This window comes from Siphateles boraxobius, unplaced genomic scaffold (genome assembly GCF_051911475.1).
Source record: "Siphateles boraxobius isolate OS27281-9 unplaced genomic scaffold, OSU_SipBor_1 102, whole genome shotgun sequence".
Taxonomy (NCBI): domain Eukaryota; kingdom Metazoa; phylum Chordata; class Actinopteri; order Cypriniformes; family Leuciscidae; genus Siphateles; species Siphateles boraxobius.
In genome coordinates this window covers 1,102,478-1,121,843 of record NW_027508703.1, presented here as the reverse complement: position 1 = coordinate 1,121,843, position 19,366 = coordinate 1,102,478, and the positions used below count along the sequence as shown (strand labels likewise).

At 43.4% G+C, this 19,366-nt stretch overlaps 1 protein-coding gene across 1 annotated transcript in view; it reads right to left on the bottom strand.

Moving 5' to 3' along the window:
* The window catches only part of LOC143752291 (uncharacterized), a 50,439-nt gene that overhangs the window by 15,794 nt on the left and 15,279 nt on the right, over positions 1-19,366 (bottom strand). The window contains exons 2-5 of the mRNA XM_077245423.1: positions 9,397-9,565; positions 9,175-9,308; positions 9,010-9,093; positions 5,975-6,157 (exon numbers count right to left, since the gene is read on the bottom strand). Coding sequence (XP_077101538.1) covers positions 5,975-6,157; positions 9,010-9,093; positions 9,175-9,308; positions 9,397-9,565 — 570 coding nt within the window. The remainder of the gene's footprint in view (positions 1-5,974; positions 6,158-9,009; positions 9,094-9,174; positions 9,309-9,396; positions 9,566-19,366) is intronic.

Here is a 19,366-nt window from a genome sequence, read left to right as displayed (position 1 = left end):
CAGAAGGCAAGCTCGTGCCGTTACCTCTTCCCAGGCGACCATGGTCACACATTGGTGTCGATTTCATGACTGATCTACCCAATTCAGATGGCTTTACCTGCGTATTCGTTGTTGTGGACAGGTTCTCTAAAGGTTGTAAGCTGATTCCCTTACCTGGTCTTCCCACTGCGTTACAAGCAGCTGAAGCTCTATTCCACAACGTCTTTAGGAACTTCGGCCTCCCAGAGGATATCGTCTCGGATCGGGGACCTCAGTTCATCTCAAGAGTATGGCAAGCCTTCTTCAAACTCCTCGGGGTCACCATCAGCCTTTCCTTAGGCTACCATCCGCAGACTAACGGCCAGACTGAGCGGAAGATTCAGGAGATTGGACGTTACCTGCGGACGTACTGCCATCAGTACCAGGACAGCTGGAACCGTTATCTCCCATGGGCTGAGTATGCCCAAAACTCTCTGCGGCAGAACACCACCGGGCTCACCCCCTTCCAGTGTATCCTTGGTTACCAGCCTCCACTCTTTCCTTGGTCGGGTGAGCCCTCGGAGGTTCCAGCTGTCGACTTCTGGTTCCATCAGAGCGAGGGGGTATGGGACTCAGCTCATGTGCATCTACAGCAGGCAGTACGGAGACACAAGGAACAAGCGGACCGTCACCGACTCGACACCCCTCAGTATCAGCCAGGTCAAAAGGTGTGGTTGTCGACTCGAGACATCCGTCTCCGTCTACCTTGCTGTAAGCTGAGTCCTCGATTCATCGGACCATTCACCATCCAGAGGCAGTTGAACGAAGTGACCTACAGGCTCAATCTTCCCCCTCATTTCAGGATTGCTCCTTCATTCCATGTTTCCTTACTTAAACCCTTCACTGACCCTGTCACCCCTGTTCCCTCAGATAACCTTCCCACTGACGTACCTCCTCCCGTTCCCGTTGAAGAGGAGCCCATTTATCGAGTCCGCTCTATCATGGATTCTCGGCGGCGAGGTCCTCGGTTGGAGTACCTGGTGGACTGGGAGGACTACGGACCAGAGGAACGTTCCTGGGTCCTGCGAGATGACATCTTGGATCCAACGCTACTCACCCAGTTCCACAGTGATCATCCGGATCGTCCGGCTCCCAGGGGTCGTGGTCGACCTCGCCGCCGGCAGCGCCCGTCTCAGGCGTCAAGAGCCGCCTTGGGAGGGGGGGGTACTGTCAGGGTTACATCATCCAGATCACCATCTCCGCCCACTCGTTCCCTTTCACCCAACCAGACTTTTCCCCGTTCATTATCCCCTGAGTACTAATCACCGTCACCTGTGTCCCATCAACCATATGGACTATAAAACACTCACCTTCACTGCAGTCACTTGTCTGGTCTCGTCATTCCATGGCTCACAGACTTCCCGATCACTTACCTTCTACTTACCGTCGCTTCACTCATCTTGGATCAACCCATCCGTACCAGCCATCGCCACGCCACCTGCAAGAGAGGGAAAGAAAGAGAGAGACTTAAAATCACAGCTAAGCTTCATTGAACTTTCTATGTTACTTCTTCTCACCTGTTATCTCCGACCGCAATCCTTCTGCAAAATAAACACTGATAACTTACCATCTTGTCTGATTCCTCTGTGATCCGTGACACGTGCAGTGTGTTGTATACGTTTTCTTGATGTAATAAAATACATCATCAGCCGGCAGGTCATGTGTATAATGCAATGCGTTGTGACTCGTGTAATTTTTTTTTACTCTATTTACAATAGTGTAAAAAGACAGGGATTTTGAACACGTAATTATTCGGTCGATTGTGGTGCTCACCGATAATGAAAAGCGACAGTACCAGGCAGGCTGTAGACCAGGGCTATTCAATTAATTTGGAATGGGGGCCAGTTCATGAAACTGAGGCAAAATAAGGGGCCGGAGAATATGAGTAATTATGGTAACAAATAAAGAAATTACAACAACATATTGAAGGAATCAATATATTCTATTTTGTAAATGCAGAACAACATATGCACATTGTGATGCACTAAGACACTAAGACTTTAGGTGAGCCATATCAGTTGTTTTGAATTTCATTAATTTAACTTACAAACAACTTAAATTCCAAGTGCGCCAACAAAAATAAAACCAAAGTGCATAGTATGGTACAGAATAGAATTATAACAACATAACAGTGCATGGCACTTTATCAAGGCAAAACATTTAAAACTGCATTCAACAATAATACCACATCAAGATAAACATAATGTGCATAATGTGGTGTGAATAACTGTTAACTCATACTGTTCAAAATAGTTTGGCAAGAGCAGTGAAGTCAGGTGTATATGTTGTCAGGGCATTGCGCAAGCAGTGTTGCAGATGCTGGTCAGTGAGGGATATGCGATTGTGAGTTTTAATGGCATTCATGTGTGAGAATGATGACTCACAAGTGTACGTTGGGCCAAACATTGTCAGAAGAAAAAGTGCAAGACCCCTTGAATGTGGTAATTTCTCTTGGCTGACTTCATGGGTCCAGAATTTCTCAAAACCTACCTGCAGCAATGACTGTCGCAAGTCATCTGACGACTGAATGTCAATGAGTTCCAGTTGTAAAGACCCCTCATCCAATGACAATACAAGCTCCTTCCCTCTCAATGCAAAATCTGCCTCAACATTCACACAGAAAGGGTCCTTCACAAATCTCATCACTTCACTGGAGATGCTGAAATCCTAAAACCTAGTGGAAAAGTTGTTTTTCAATGAGTCAATAAACCCTGACATTACCTCGGTAATTAGCAGGTCAGATTTCCTTAATGTGGGAAAGTGGAGCATTTTGCCAGGACAAAGATCAACAGAAAAGAGTGAGAGCTTTCTTTGAAAAGCATGAAGTTTCTCCACAAGTTCTGCGACTGTTTTATCTCTGCCCTGCAACTCCATGTTGAGTTGGTTCAAATGTTGGAAAACGTCACTCAAAAAGCAAACAGCGGCATTAAACTCATAATTTTCCATCAGAGACAGAAACTTGCCAGCTTTTTTCAATTTCGAAGACCGGAGAAACACCAGAATCTCTTCTCTTAGTTCACAAAAACGTTTTCAAAGCGTTTCCTTTGCTATGCCATCTAATGTCATTGTGAATGTGCTAATCTTTATATTCAGCAGACATGTCAGTCAACAGCTTGCGGAAAAGGCGGTGCTGTAAACTGGAGGTACAACGGATGAAGTTTATAATTGCCATGACAGAGTCCATGGTCTCTTTTAACTCACCACTGAGCTTGGCACACAGGAGACTTTGGTGGATGAGGCAATGTAGAGATCTCACCTGCGGAGCCGCAGCTGCCATCCTCCCGGCGAGCCCCTGATCCCTGCCCGCCATCGAGGGCGCACCATCCGTCACCAACATGTTGATGCGTGCCAAATCCAAGTTGTTCTCCTCAAAGAATGAAGCAATTTTGGTGAAGAGAATCTCACCGGTAGTGTGCCCCTCCATGGGAATTAGTCCAAGCAGATCCTCACGAAAACATTCCCCATCAAAAAATCGCACATGGAGGTACAGCTGTGCAATATCACTGTTATCAGTCGACTCATCCACGGCCAAAGACATCACCTCAGCCTTCCTCAGCTTGTCCAAAAGCGTCTCAAAAACGTCCGATGCAAGAGACTCGACTCTCCTCATATTTGACGTGTCAGAAATTGGAATTTGCTTGATCGAATCAGTAATGTTTTTTCGGGTTTTCTCATCGGTTACCATCTCCTCAATGGATGCCAGCATACACTCCTTGACTGTCTCTGAGTCTGTAAACGGCTTTTTCTTTTTGCCTAATATCCATGCCACTCGTAAAGATGCCGCAGTTGCTCTCTCTTGATCCGTACAGGCCCGAAACAAAATGCGACGTCTTTGCTCATAACAAGATATAAGCCCTGTTAACTTTTGCCTCCGAGCAGCAGAGCCCGGTGGGAAAGTATCATCAAAGTTAGCATGCTTTGTCTTGAAATGCCTTCTCAAATTATACTCCTTGCACAGGGCCAGGCACTCGTTGCAGATTAAGCACACAGGATTCGCATCAACGGCAATAAACGCGTATTTCTCTGTCCATTCATTGTTCGACTGCCTGTTCTCTAAGTCAACTTTTCTTTTTTTTAAGGTAGAGAGAGACATTTCAAACTTCGTGTTTATATCGAAATTTATATCGAAATTACTGAGTGCTTGTCTTGAAAGAATGTCAGAGCGTTTAGAGCGCGCCACGAATGGGCGATTTTGATTGGTCATGTATAACTGTTTTGCTACCATGGCTTAAAGGGGTGCATACCGCCTCTTACTGCATGAAAGAATTTACAATTAACTATAGTCATGCGCTGTATGAGACTACCCATATGTAATAACTACACTCAGTGGCGTAATTTTGTTTTAAAAAGTGGGTAAAGTGTTACCGATTAGTTATACAATGATTCAGACGTCTCGTGAGTTCAGTGTTGGAAAGATCAGTTGTTTTAACCATTCATTAAAACGAATCGGTTCAAATGAGTCATTAGTTCGCGAATTGGGGTGTCATTATCGGACGTGTGCGCGTTGTGTGATTATCCCGGTGGTTAGGACATGCCACAAGATTTGTGTCATCACAGAAAACATTTCATCACTGGATAGTTTTTTCGTTTATTTAAAGTGTGGTTTATATGTCAGCTGAATGTGTGGAACGCTTTTCAGAGAAGGTAAGGCAACTGGCGTAAGGCAACCGCACAATTCCCACCCAGCGGTAATTCAGGAAAAAAGAAATCTCCGAATGCTCCACATGAAACTTTAGTCTTCCGACCTTGCCATCGTGTCGATTTATTTTTATTAATATGTGCGAGGGAGAGACAGCAAGACAGTGCTTATAGTTTTGAGACGGTGAAGCCTATACTTTCGCCTGGCTCCGAGGACCGGGGCTCTCTCTGTTATGCCCGATTGTTTATCAGTGGTTGATCAGGCAGGGACACGTTTGTGTTTTTTTTTTTGTAATTTCACCGGAACGAATTGAGAGTCTCCAAAACGGATTGAAGCGCGCGTCCGAGTGAAGACACAAGAGACCACTGTATCCGCGCCACTGATGATAGCAGCGCAACAAGTAGCCTACTTTGATCACTTGATTTAAAAAAACACATTTCAGCACTAGATCACCGCTTATTTAACAAACGAACGAAATGAATGCTCTGCTTGTTAACTGTAGATTTTTTATTTATTTGTATTGGTACATTCGTGCCGCGAGATGTTTCAAAAGTGATGGGGACAATATCGACCTTCGCCAAAAATTTCCCACCCGCAAATTACGGCTAAAGGGCCGGTACAAAATCCCTCAGGGGCCGGACCTGGCCCTCGGGCCGCCAATTGAATAGCCCGGCTGTAGACGGTAGTTTTCTTAGGCCTATTCCCAGCGAAATAACAGTACAACCTGTCTTTAAGAACGTCTTGATTGACTGGGATACAACAACTCTGGCCTCCCTCTCCTTCTTTTCATGGTGTTTCTGGTACCCTGATTTATGTTTTCTTTTCTCCGACATTTTCCAGTCAGTTAGTCTCCTGCTCTTCCACCAAGTTCATGGTTAACTTCAGGCAGTTGCCGCCTCAACTCTGATTGGTTCTGTTCACGAGCTGCGGTGGGACTTACAATTGTATTGGGTCCATCTGATGTGAATAATTAGCTAATAAATACTTTAGATCGGACTAAACCATTTTTAGGGAGGAAAGAGAAGCAGATATTTGGAAAAAATATTTAACCAAATTGCGTGTTTTTGTGGTTTGCATTTAAATTTCAGGCATACAACTGATACAAATATTATAATTATTTATACAACAGGGGCCTATATAGTATAACTGCTGGATTTTGTGGGACCCCCTGAGCAGCGGGGGCCCCTATTATGGTCACCACCTTTCACCCCTCTAACGACGGCCCTGCATATACTGTAACAATTCTTATAAAAAGGTTCAAAATGAGAGGTGTCACAGTGATGCCATAGAAGAACCATTTCAATAATGAAATATCACCTGTTTTATTAGCTGTTGTTTCATGAGTGGACGTTCTCTCGCCAACTGCCATCCCTGTATGAGGCTGTAGGGTTGTGGACCCTTTACCCTCTGGCTGGTCTGTGTCATGAGTCTGGTCGGTCTCGTTGTGTTTCACTGGGCTCTGTGTGGCACTGGTCTGAGTCCAGTGAACTGGAGTAGACACTGATTACAAATTAGAATTATGCAGAATTTTGTATTTGGACAGCAAACATTTATTGGTCCTTTTTTGACAAATTCTCAGCCTGCTGTCAGTAAGTAATCTTACAGATATTCACTCAGATTTAATTAGACAACTAGTGTTATTAACTGCAGAAATATGAGAAGTGCTGTGATCTTGCAGAGTGGGACTTTATAGTAAAGGAATATTGCAGCTGCCAGTCTCTGCTTTAACAAAGGAGTTTAAGTGCGCCAAGGTCAGACTGGAAATGACCTTAGTAGAGTCACGCGACAAATGTGTAAGGGAGGCAGCACCTGTGTTAAAAACTGGTAGAAAGTGGTCAGCAAAGAAATCTGTAGTAGAGGCAAGGGCTGCCCTTCAAATTGGGGATATCATGGGACAGGAACAGCATGGAAGAGGGGGTTTTGGGCTCAGTTTAGCTCCTCCTAAATGGCACAAGGCAGCCCCGGCTCAAAGGAGGAAGCTGGTAGTCAACGAGGTGTGAAAGCAGGAGGAGAGGATGAGGTGTCTAAAGGCCATTTCCCAGGCCAAGCAGGGAGAGTGGATGAGATGGGAGAGTGTGGAACAACGCAAGATGGGCTGGCAAGACCTTTGGTCAATGGAAGAGAGTAGGATCAGTTTCCTTATCAGGTCAACATATGATGTCCTCCCATCACCACAGAACCTAAACCTCTGGGTAGGAGAGGATCCCTCTTGTCCTTTGTGTTCATCACCTGCCACATTAAGGCACATTTTGACAGGATGTAAGGTGGCTCTTAGCCAGGGTCGGTTTACTTGGCGCCATGACCAAGTACTCCGATGTTTGGCTTCAGCATTGGAAGATAAGCGTAACATGACCAATAAGTTGCCACCTGTTCTAGCAAAAGATTACACGCAGAAGACAATATTCCTCTGCCCAGAAGAGCAACCGCCAAGAAAAGGTGGTAAAACCAATTCTCGCTCAGGACAACTGGAAGCTGCTAGGGACTGGAAAATGCTGGCTAATCTTGATCAACGGCTTATTTTTCCACCTGAGATTGCTAACATTCGACCAGATATTGTTTTGTGGTCTGGATCAGCACGCATTGTTCAACTGATAGAGCTAACAGTGCCATGGGAGGATGCGGTAGATGAGGCATATGAGAGGAAGAAACTGCGGTATGCTCATCTGGCCACTGAAGCAGAACAGCGAGGATGGAGAGTCCAGGTTTATCCAGTGGAAGTGGGTTGTTGAGGATTTGTGGCACACTCTACAACCCGGTTTCTCAGAGACGTCGGATTCAGTGGCCAAGAGTTGCGTCGCACAGTAAAGAACTTATCTGAAGCAGCAGAAAGGAGCAGCAACTGGCTGTGGTTGAGACGGAAAGATTCTAGCTGGCTGTGTACAGGCCGCCACGCTACAGTTTCGAAGAATTCTTGAAAACTCGAAGAGTCTGTTGGTTTATTTGTATAGGTTGCATTGTAATATTATGTTCCTGTGTATTTTGCGTGAATCAGGGTTGGTGCCTGGACAGGTAGTATGCCATATGGAACCGTTGCCACAGAAATTGCTTTAATGATGGCAGTGGGGCTCGACACCACTTAGTCAAACGTGTTGGCGCGTATGGTCGGGTTGCGGAGAGATTGTGAGAGATTGTGGTAAGGTCTAACGCATTCTCATCCTTTGGCGTCATATGTGACGCCATATGACAAAACTGCGAAATACTACGCACATGGCACCCTTTATCGTCAATATAACACGCACTGTGATGGGTAGGTTTAGGTTTGGGGTAGGGTCTGCGTCTCATATTCACGCTAAAGGATGCCAGTCAACTTTATAACGCCTTGGGTTCGCGTGTTATATTCACGCTAAAGGGTGCCATGTGCGTAGTATTTCGCCGTTTTGTCATATGGCGTCACATATGCCGCCAAAGGATGAGAACGGGCTCTAAGGTCACATGTGAACTATGAGGAAGGAGCAACCTCAGCAGCAGGAGGGAGGTAAAGGTCAGTAAGCTGGGCTGAGTTGAGTGGGGGATGGAGGGGGGTGACTCTGGGACGCCAGAGTCACTGTCGAGCCCTCTTGAGGTGTCGTGGGCTAGTCGACGAAACACTGAGGACGGAAGGTGCCCACTTGAAGACCCTAGAGATGTCCCCTACTCTGCTCAATCCAGACGGTTGTTATGGGGGACCACACTGTGGTTGCAGCCGCCGTGTGTGCTGACGCGCAAATACACTGCAGCTATTAACACCAGACAGAAGGAGATTCACATCATCATATGAAAAGAAGCGTAAATGGATGTAGAAGCATAGGTTACTGTAAAGCTATGTCTTAGTTGGTGCTTATCTTGGGGAAAGCTGAGTACAAATCAGCATGAAGTTTAACATTTACTCTCGTGTAATGGAAATCTTGTGGCTCAACTGACCATTCAGCACAGCACCATCCAGTGCCCAATAAATAATACACAACCTCACAAACAAATGTCATTACTTATTCAAATGTTCAAATTATTTTCTTATTATTTTGTGTATGTATATTTAATGTTACTCATGCTTTTTCACTGTTAATTTTTTTTGAATATGCCAAAAAAGTACTGCAGCTTATCACTTTATTAAAATTTCAAAACAAAATTAACGCTTTATTTCAATGGATTCTACTAACTATAAGTAACTTTGTAACTACATGTCAACTAACAAAATGGTTTTCACAGGATGAATTTTAAGTGTTAAAGCTTACTAATAATACCTAACTTATAATGATTTACAAACATGTGATAAGGGGAAAAGCTAACAAACAGTTAACAGGATATTACACTGTAAGATCTTTCAGATAAAAGTGTCTTCGTTCTAAATGCATAGATTTGAAAGGCGCTGATACCTGTAAGTGCTGTGACAGGGTTGGCATCTTCTTCTTTTAAACTGTCAGGGTGAATCTCAGCTGTACAGTTCTTCACTGACAAATCTGTTTAAAATATAATGTTTTGTTAAAAAGGTACTTGACCATGCATTGACCAAAGCACACACCATGTTGCACAAATCAAACCTTTAGCATTGTAACAGAAGGCGTCATATTTAGTTCCATTTAGAATCTTTATGACTCCAGTTTGGTTGCCACCGCAGAGAGGTTTCGCCCTGTGACGGAGGACCACCGGCACTTGGCTGTCTACCCAGCCATACCTGCAGAGAAAACGCATATCTGTATTTATTTTGATTGAAGTCATTAGGTGATGTTCAGTTGAATGGAAGAACTCAGGTGATGTCTGACCTGCATGTCTGTAGTCCTTCTTTATAGGCTTCCTCCACCTGCGTCATATTGGCTAATGAAGTTGATAAATCCTCACACAAGCGCTTGGCCATCTCAAACGTCAGACTATAGCGTTCTCTCCCCGCTACATGAAACACTCCAACATAACTGCAGCTCCGTGCACTCACCGCTGGAAGACAAACAGAGGAGAAATAATAGAGATAAATGATTTATATTTACACAGTGCCATTCTAGAACACAAGAATTTCTGAAAAGCATAACAGACAAAGGTATAGAAAGAAACACAAAGAGAGGCCAGAGGTTTAAAGCAGATTTGAGCTTGAATCTAAATAGGGAATGGAGCTGACAACACTGAGACCTACAGAAAGGTCAAGAGTTTTGGGACCAATTAATAATACTTCACATTTATCTGTTCAAGTCTAGATGTACGGTGCTGGGTGGATGGAGTAACTGAGACATGGATCTAATTTACAGGCTGATTTATTCAAACAATACAAGATGAAGACATTCCAGAAAAACAAATAAGGCACAACAGTTTAAAGGTTAAAACAAAAACCAACACATGACACACATTAAACACAGGGTGATAACTGCACAGAATAATGAGGAACTAAAGACACTGAGTTGACCATAATGTGTAACCATGGGAACAGATCAAACCAGGAAATAAACATACGAAATGCAAAGATGTAGGGCTTCTCAAAACTCAAAATGATGCTTCCTCGTTTCCTTTGCTTTGCTTGTCATAAAAGAAATAATGACAAGTTCAAAGCAGCTATTCAGACCGTGTGCGTTGCAGTGTCCACGTTTTACAATGAATTTATAATTGCTGTGGTGTTGTGACAAGTTCAAAGTTAGGAAGCTCTCCTCCCGCTTGGCTCTCTTCGCGCGAGATGTGAGTTAAGTGAGAAATACAAAATATACAAACATACCAACAATGAACATGACAAGTCTATTCTGATAACTCCTGTGTATACCCAAATTAATTTTAAAATACCAAATAGCCATGGTTTTGAATTAATAGAGGAATATGGAGATGAACAAAAATGTATTTTAGAGCAGATGAGTTTGTTATAAGAAAATTGTTTGGGTACATTCGTGGGGAAAAAATAGTGCCAAATCATGTATATATATTAAACAATGCATTACACAGTATTGTATAGTATTGTACACAGTTTTGGTAGAAGTGGACTACAAAATTTTAAGATGTGCATTATAAGATTTCAGTTACTTTTTTAATAACATAATTACATTTGTGATCACATTACACCATTTATCAGTAGAACAATTAGTTTCTACATTTGATCTAGTTGTGATTTGCTATAGCAATGTTAAACTCATGGTTTCCTTTCTATCGGTCACTTTCGCCATGGTTCTGAGAACCGGCACTAGGGGTTGCTCTTGAGAGCCCCAATTACCTTTGATATATTCAGAAAAAGCCTGTAAGGAACTCAGCTTTTTGGAAACATTAATAATCAATAATATCTTTTTATTATTAATTATAAATATTTGGGTCAGTTAATTGGATTAACTTGATGTGGCTGAATTAATATTACAATAAATTAATTAGTTCGTCCAAAGAACTATTTTGATTATTAATTTATTCTAAGAAAAGGGTATCTTCCATGGCCACAGAAGAATAATTATTTCTTCGCCTGTACAGCACTTTGAGCCAGTAGCAAAAACCGTGATCGTAAAGTGACTTGTATTGCAAACAAAACAGAACCAAATACATATTATGTACAAGTTTTATTAACTAAATATAGATATTTATATGAATATGAATAAACTAAACAACATACACACATGAATACATAAATAGGTTAGTGATAGGATGAAATTGGAAACCGGAAGAGGGTCTATGAGGAGAACCATCAGAATTTCATTTTCACATTTCATTGAATTGAATACTTGCATTTGTAATGGGAACAATTCTTGAAGTTGTTGAAAATTGAAGTCGTTGATGGTTCCGGCAGCGTCAAGTGGAAGTTGGTTGAGCGTTCTCTTTCTCCAGGAACGCATGATTGGTTTGGTCAAGGCCTGGGACTCTGTTGAGGCCACGCCGAGCACCCAGGAGAAGTGAGGAAGTCAAAAGGATGGGTGATTGGAGTCGTTGTTGGTTGGAGTCTTTGTTCCAAAACTCCTGAGATTGTCCTTGGTTCTTTGTGAGAGAGTCTTCCTGCCTGAGCCCACCTCTGGTTGGAATCGAGGCCTGCTGGGCCCTTGGGCCCCCGTGGAGGGGGAGGGGTTTCCCCAGTATCCCCAGAACAGTGTTGCGGCTGGATGAAAGAACTAAGAGAGGGCGGTCACTGTTGCCTGCCTCTGATATACCCTGAGAAAGAACCAACCCCTAAGGTTTGAATGGACCTATGAGTAAGGTGACATGTCCGAGAGGGGAAGCGGCTCTTAGTTGATTTATGGTCTTTGTCCCCAGCATGCTTAGACTGTTCATTCAAGCTCAAATAGACATAACAAATTCACATTGCATTCTAAGAGAAGGTGATCTACATCAAAGTGTGTGCATTAAATGAGGATTAATTTGGTAGGAAGCATGATACAGGTGAGGTTATATTGACCGTTGGGTGGTTGTTCAACCACATACACCCCAATCAAACATACCATGTTGTTATACCTAATAGTACACGAGACAGTAAATCATCACAGTTTCTGTGAGGCATGTTCCTTCATAGATCAGAGTAACACCGCAAAGTTTATTTAATTAAAGATGGTCTCTCTCTCTTAAGCATGTGGCGCATGTGGCCACATTCCTTTGAGTTCGTAAAGTCTGTTATCAGTCTTAAAGTGTTCTGTAACCGGACACCCGGCTGACAAAGTAACTTCATTTGTGAGGTTAGTTTTGGGGGAGAGTTTCATAGACCTTTATATTCATTAAATATAGTGAATATGAATAATTAGTGTGTGTCTGATTGGTCCAGACCCTACACCCCCCCCTTTCGACCGTTGTTGTCCCCCTCAAGGACAACCATGATCGAAGTTGAAAGTGCCGACAGATCAGACACACCTTTGTCATAGAAGGCTGGAAGGCCATGGTGGCCTCTGGTTGCTCGCGTCTTCTGGAGTGGTGGTCGTTCCACGGCGGTTGATGTGGACAGTAGCCCAGTACAGGTCTTGGGGCAGAAGGTGCCTTGACTGGGTATCACCTGTCATTCTGGAGTTAGGGTGAAATTGTGGTTCTTGAAGAAGGATGAGGTTTCCAGCTTTGATTCAGGTTTGGCCTCAGCAGGGCAGCGTGTGTCTTGGATCAGAGACTGCAGACCAGCTGAGTTTGAGTAAAGTCATTCTTGAAGACAGTAAACAGCTGTTTCATGGAGTTCACTGTCTGGTTCAGCCGAAGGCTGTGGGTGTTGAGAATTACCACAGTTCCCTTCGATGTCTTGCCGATGGACGGCAGGGAGGCACTCTGTGTTGTGAGTTGCCCTTTTAGCTGTGGGATTTCAGTTTGAATTTCAGCCACACGTTGTCTCACGGTGGCTAGGTTCAGTGCGTTGACACTGGACATGCCAATGTTAACAGAGTTCCGACGGCAGTGGCAGTTGTGTCCATCTGGCTCTGCTTGTGTGACAGTGTTTTTTTTCAAGTTGGTTGAGCATGTGTTCGACATTGGCCTCAGCGTGGGCGAGGGAGTGGAGTCGAACATACACTCTCTGGGTGTGGGTCCTGCAGTTGGTGATAAGGAGTCCCGGTTGTTCCTTCGGGACGCTGCCTGATACCGGACCTGGTGAGATGACCGACTGCGGCTGTCCTCTGGTTGGCTGGAGGCACAGGAAGACTAACCACAGCAGCATCCTGGAACAGACAAAGGGGAGAGGGAGAGAGAAAGGGGGGAAAGATCTCAGCGACTGTCGTCCTTTGTTGGCTAGGACAGTCTTTCCGCTTCGAGGACGCCGGTATGCCACTTGCTTCGGTGTTCTGGTGCTGCGGTGTGCAGCACATGCTGCGTCATGGGCATACACTGGCATGAACCCCCCTTTTGCACTGTGGCACCAGAAGCTTTGGCGCAGCGATGTCATCAGGTGCATAACACAGAGTGTTGTCCTGTGCTTGTGCGTGTGCTTGTTGATTTCAGTTGTCTGGGGCACCGGTTGTCGGTGGGTGCAGACGGCGTTCGTGGGTGGTTGGAGGGGTTAGAGGTGGTTTCTCATAGTGTCCATTGGTTTGTCATAGTCTTTGGTAAGCTGGAAGGTTGGGGTCAGGTTAAGCAGAGGCTCTGTGACATTTTGGCACACTTGTGGTGAGAGACTAATTCATGACCCTAAAAGTTCAGAACCACTGTTTAATGGGTTCGCTAGATATGTAGCAGAAAGTTAGGTGTTTCATGTATATCTAGCTAGTGATGTGTCTCTTGTATCTTTATCATCTTAGCTGTGGATGTTAGGAGGCTAAGACTTGTGTGGTTCCTAGAGTATTTCCTGGAAAGGGCATAGCCGAGATGAAATAAATGACTTAAGATGGTTCTTATGACTAAATTATTTCTCTGGACTTAAATGGTGGTTCACTGCGGCTTGACGAAGTGAAGGATAGGAGGAAAAGGGACAGCTTTCCTATTCAAATTATGCTTATTATCAATCCTCAGGACTATAGTTATGCCCTAATAATTGTTGAAATTACTTGTGTCGCAGGGTCACAAAAATGAGTGCACTTGTTGAAAATAAACACAATCACAAATAAAGGTGTCTCTGTTTCCTTTCTGGGCCCAATGGGAAATAGAACCACATTCGAACAAGAGAGGAAATGGAATTAAATCATATAGATGACCGAATAGACAAGGGAATAGCTGACTGCTATTATTATCAAAGTGGAAATAAAAAAATAAAATAAAAAAAATAAAGTAAGTAATCAAAACAGCGGTAATGATCTGAAATTGAGAATAATCAACAGCACTAGTGACTAACCTTTAGATTTGCCTGGACCAACACTCCCTAGTGGGTCACAGCTGTTGCGTGTTTAAGACCACACCGTGTGTGTCCCTCCAAAGGTTTAGTCAATATGCTGATGAAAATTCTCATAACTATAATAATTCTTCTCTAGCTACACAGCTTACATGTAATTAAACTTGGGTTTAATTGCCAGGGCATCTGCAAATTTAGCCTACAGCGCTCAGCAAGGACTATGCCTAAACTGGTGAAGGTGAAATTCAGCTGAGAAGAATTGAAAGTAAGGAAAGAGAAAAATTAGAAACCCTAAATGGGGTTAAAGAAAGTATTTTAGAATACTTTGCGCTGTATACATAAAAGCTGTAATTAAGGCTTCAAGTAAATGATGCTAACCGCTAACTGTAGAAGTTATTATGTAGCTTAGCCTAAGCTGGATGGATGCTAGGTTAGCTTAGCTTAGCCTAAGCTGGATGGACGCTAGGTTAAGTTAGCTTAGCCACCTAGGCTGGTTTGATTACAAAATGACGTCACGAGTTAGCACTTCCTGTGACAAGTCGTTGTCATGGGAACCAGTGCATGTCAGAACAATTCATTAGTACCTGAAGAATGTCTACACATTTTACTGAGTTATGCATGTTTAAACGGGTTAAAAGGGGGCGCCTATACTTTAAGTCTTTCAAGAACTTGATGTTACATTCAGTAAAATGCTAATGTGTTTTGGCATTTGCTAATTTTACTCATGGAACTCTTCTCTTTACTTTACACAACTTATTCTATTTGTTTACAAAGTAAGGAAATAGATTTGCTGTAAGTCAAAGCTTGTCTAAGCCTATATAGTTACGTCCCTCTCATGCATAAATGCTGACTTTTCAGCGAGTGAACAGTTTTGATCGCTAGGTAGCTCTCTGCTTGTGGATACAGCTAAAAATTTAGGTGAATTACATCAATCTAACAATAATTTGTAAGGCCTTTACATTGTAGAAAGGGGAGCATCACCCAGGTCTACGTATATATAACACTGTCCTGAGCTTTCTTTTTCAGAAACAGGTTTAGCAATACTGCAATTTGGATTTCTTTAACCAAAGCAGGATAGATATCGGTACAGTTTACAAGCTGCTGAGATGAGATTCCTTTGTCAAACAGACTTACGTTTTAATGCTGAACTTACTGATACCAGTTGGAAATCTAAGACTCTTTCACTTACAGTAGAGATGTCAATTCCCGCTATCGTTTTATCTGCATTTAGACAAGCCAGAAACCAGTGATCTAAATGCGTATCGCATGTTGTGTTCCAGTTGGACCGCAATGGTCAAATGCACGCCTGTAGGTTAACAGTAGTTTAAAACTCAGGTGGTTTTCATACACTATGGCGTCAAGGTATGCCCTATTTGGAGCTAGTGTTTCCTGTAACCCTTCATTGTCATGGAAACTAATGTAGCAGTGCCAATTCAACCAGCATGTAGCAAATGTTTGTTTCAAAAGAGTTGTGCATAGTCTGTTGGCAGGTGAGGCTTACACGTCCATTCAAGATTTTCTTTATATCAGTAAAATTCTATTTTTACTAATGCAGAGTCTTGCTGCTCTTTGAGCACCCATTTTCATCTACTTTAAAAGTTTTATGTCCTATGCTGACCAGGGACTTTTTAGCAGAGTCTTGCATTGTGTTCATGCTGTGTGGCTTCTGGTTTTGCAGTTCAGGATCAATGGGGTCTTAGGAACCCTTTCTGCGGAGGCCTTCTGTGTTAGAGGCCTTCCGCATCAGGTCACACATCGTTGAGTGGGCATTGCGTGGGAGCAGGTGAAAATATGGTGACTAACTGGTTTTGGAGGAAAAGTTTCTTGAAGCTGGTGTCCTCCTCCGTCACAGGTTCGTTGTAAGTTCCACAGACAACTCGTTCGGAGTTGGTGGTGGTAGCACAGGGCCTTCTAGGTCTGTCCTGCTTGGTGTCTGGGCAGGGCCCAGCTGGGCTGGATGTGTCCAGATCGGATGGAGTCTGTCTCGGTGTGCCATACCGGTTGGAGACTGCAGGTGAAAATCAATGTCTCGTAGATTGGCAGGGATGTTTCTGACCTTTCACTTGAGATTGTTGAGTGTCACTTCATGTGCCATTTCAGGGTTTGTCTGATTTACCTTTTCCTCCTGCAGCTGCAGGGGCTCTCAGGGCACTGTCTGGTGAAGTGTTAAGCCGAGGGCTTTGGTTCCTCCCCCCTTTGTGCAGGGCTGGGGAAGCTTACGCTGCTAATGTGAAAGTCAGCAGGGTCCATCTTTCTTGTGTGGTCCATTTGCAGTGGGTTGGACTGTTGCAGCTCTCTTTGGACCACATGGAGTGCATCAATAATGTTACAGCATCGCTAAGTCAGTGTTCGGACTTCTGCTGCACATTGATGGCTTTAGCTCTCTTTGAGTTCAACCATTTCTTTAAGTTCTTTGAGTGAAACAGTTCTTTACCCGTTGGTTTGCAGGTGCTCAGAGCTGTCGTCCGCCTGAAAACTGATGATCTCTTTCAGTTGCTCAGCTCTGTCAGGGTCCTTGGATCTGTCCTGTGCCTTCTCCCGTTGAGCAGGGTTCGTTCTCTGTGGACTCCTGTGGCTGGCAGCGTTAGTTCATTTACCTCCTGTTTGAGGCCTGCGGGAGCATGGCCAAGGAGAAGATAATGCTGGTCAGCTCTTGGTGGCTCAGGCTGGGTGTCGGACATCTGCTTTCGTTGTTGCCTAACTGTTCCTTCCTCTGCAGTGGCAGGTCGTTGCCTGCTTCAGGCTGAAGGATGTCCATGACACTGCTCTGCCGGGTCTTCAGGTGGTCCTGGTGGCAGGGCTGGGTGTCTGAGGCCTACTGACACACTTGTGGGAACAGGAGAGAGAAATGGCAAAGGCAAATGCAAGTTTCTACAGAGGTGGTGAGCTATCTGTGTGGGAGAATGGCTATGTGGAGCAGCTAAAATTTAGTGTTGGTGAGCACACACAACAACAAAAAAAAAGTTTTGAGTATCTTAGTTGACGTGCTTTAAGCAGCATCGACTGATGACTGGGCTCTTACATGTCATAACCTATTACTCAAAAATGCTGATGGTTCTTCTCACATGTTGTGCTACGAGAGTAACAGATAGAGCAAAACCAAAATAAAACAATAGGATGAAACCAGAAAAGAAGAGGAAGAAAGGAGTGTTTTACCTATTTAGGTTTATCTAGGTGACATAGGTAAACATGAGTCACTTATGGGTTATGCTGCTGTTAGACTAAGCTACCAGGGACACATCAGACATCTCAAGGTCCAAAAGAAGAAGAAGAAACAATGGGAAGTGTTTCCAGTTCTGTCTGGGGCCTACTGTGTGTTTGTGTTTAGCCGTACTTCATGTACTTAGCTTGGTGCTAAGGAGTGAGGATGGGTAAAACACAGACAGGAAGTAGGATATTAATGACCTGTGTAACTCTCTATGGAAACAACAGTCGCTAGATATTGTAATCCTATAGAGAGAGAGAAGATGAGGATAGTGACTAGTGATCTTAAATAAGGTAAAGGTAAAGTTAGAACGTCCTTATAGCTCTAAGAAAACTAAAAGGAAAGGGAAGCGTATCAAGTAATTTAATTAAATTTCAAATTTAGTTAAGCCCTTTTTTTTCTTTAGCTGAATATAAGAATTTAGGCTGAAACAAAAGTAAATAACTAAATTGAAATAAAATTAAAAAAAATAATTATGTAAACATTGTGTGTTCTCATAGCTCTGGTAACTAGAGGGGAACTTGACTAAGCAAATTGATTTAATTAAATTCCCAATTTAATTAAATTCAATTTAACTGAATTGGACTATTCAGGCTCAACAGGTGTAAATACACAAAATAAAATAGGGGTAGATTTAAGTAAAAATAAAAGAAACACAAATAAAAACCCAAAGTATCTGGGTTTCAATCTGAAAGTGAAACCAAGAGGAAGGGGTCGAGAGAGAGAAAGAGAGAGAGAAGAGGGTGGTTTAACCCTCTTATGAGACGTGCTTCGAGAAGCTCTGACACCAGGGTGAATCATTCGTCTCAAGTCATTCGGAGTGTATCACTGCTAAGGTCACGTGATTTTATTAAACTGGGCTTCGTTACGCGTCATAGCTGTTTCGAAATTGTTTTAAATTTCAACGGTTCGTGAACCATTGTGTATCTGGTCTCTATGTGATCTCGTATCACTTTATAGATTCGTACACATTTAATGACGCATTTGATAAAGGGTCTGATTGACTTTCAAGTCAAGCTTTCATAAAACGAGCCCTACGGTTTACTAAGATATTGTGCCTTGAAAGACACCTCATATTAAACGATATTAGGTAGCTCGCGGATTGCCATTACCTGATTACATTTTTTTGATAAAACCTTTGCGATTGGTTTGTAAAAGGTGTTCCGTTGATTTGAGTTTCCGCTACACTTCCACTGTTTTGACCAGCAGGGGTCGCCAGCGAGGGCGTTTCAAACAAAGAATCATTTGTGACGCAGTTGACTCCTTTTGATTCAAAGCCTCGAAGAGCTTTGACTCTCATTACTCGTGTTCAAATCACTCAGTTCAAATCACGCAAAATCTATAGTCTTTGGTTTAAGGTTACACTTTACGCTCAAGTTTTAGGCGGTGCTAGAACTATCACTCGAGGTAGAGGGTTTTACTTGTAAGTTATGCGTGCAAGTTAGGATTGAGGGAGCTATTGGCTACAACCGTCGCTTGTTTACACGAGGGTCTGTGAGATTGGTGCTGTTGTCAGAAAAACTAGATAGGAACGCCTGCTCGCGTTCCGGACGCAATGCCAACCAACAACACAGATCGGCCGGAGCAGCGGACGAGCTGTGCTGACAGTTTGCACTGAGTCTCTCGCTTAGACACGACGTTGCGTGTGAGTGACTCTTTTTTAACAAATCAAAACAGCACCGTTCTTTCACAGACAATGGCAAATTACTAGTTAGCTTAGGCTAGAATTTATACCACTAATCCGACGCGATTGTTTCATATGAGCGCTTCAGCGGTTTAAAATGAATACAATGACGTAACGAACAACAAGGCCTTGATTGGTGACTGAGGAGCATCGCTCAGATCACCTTCAAAA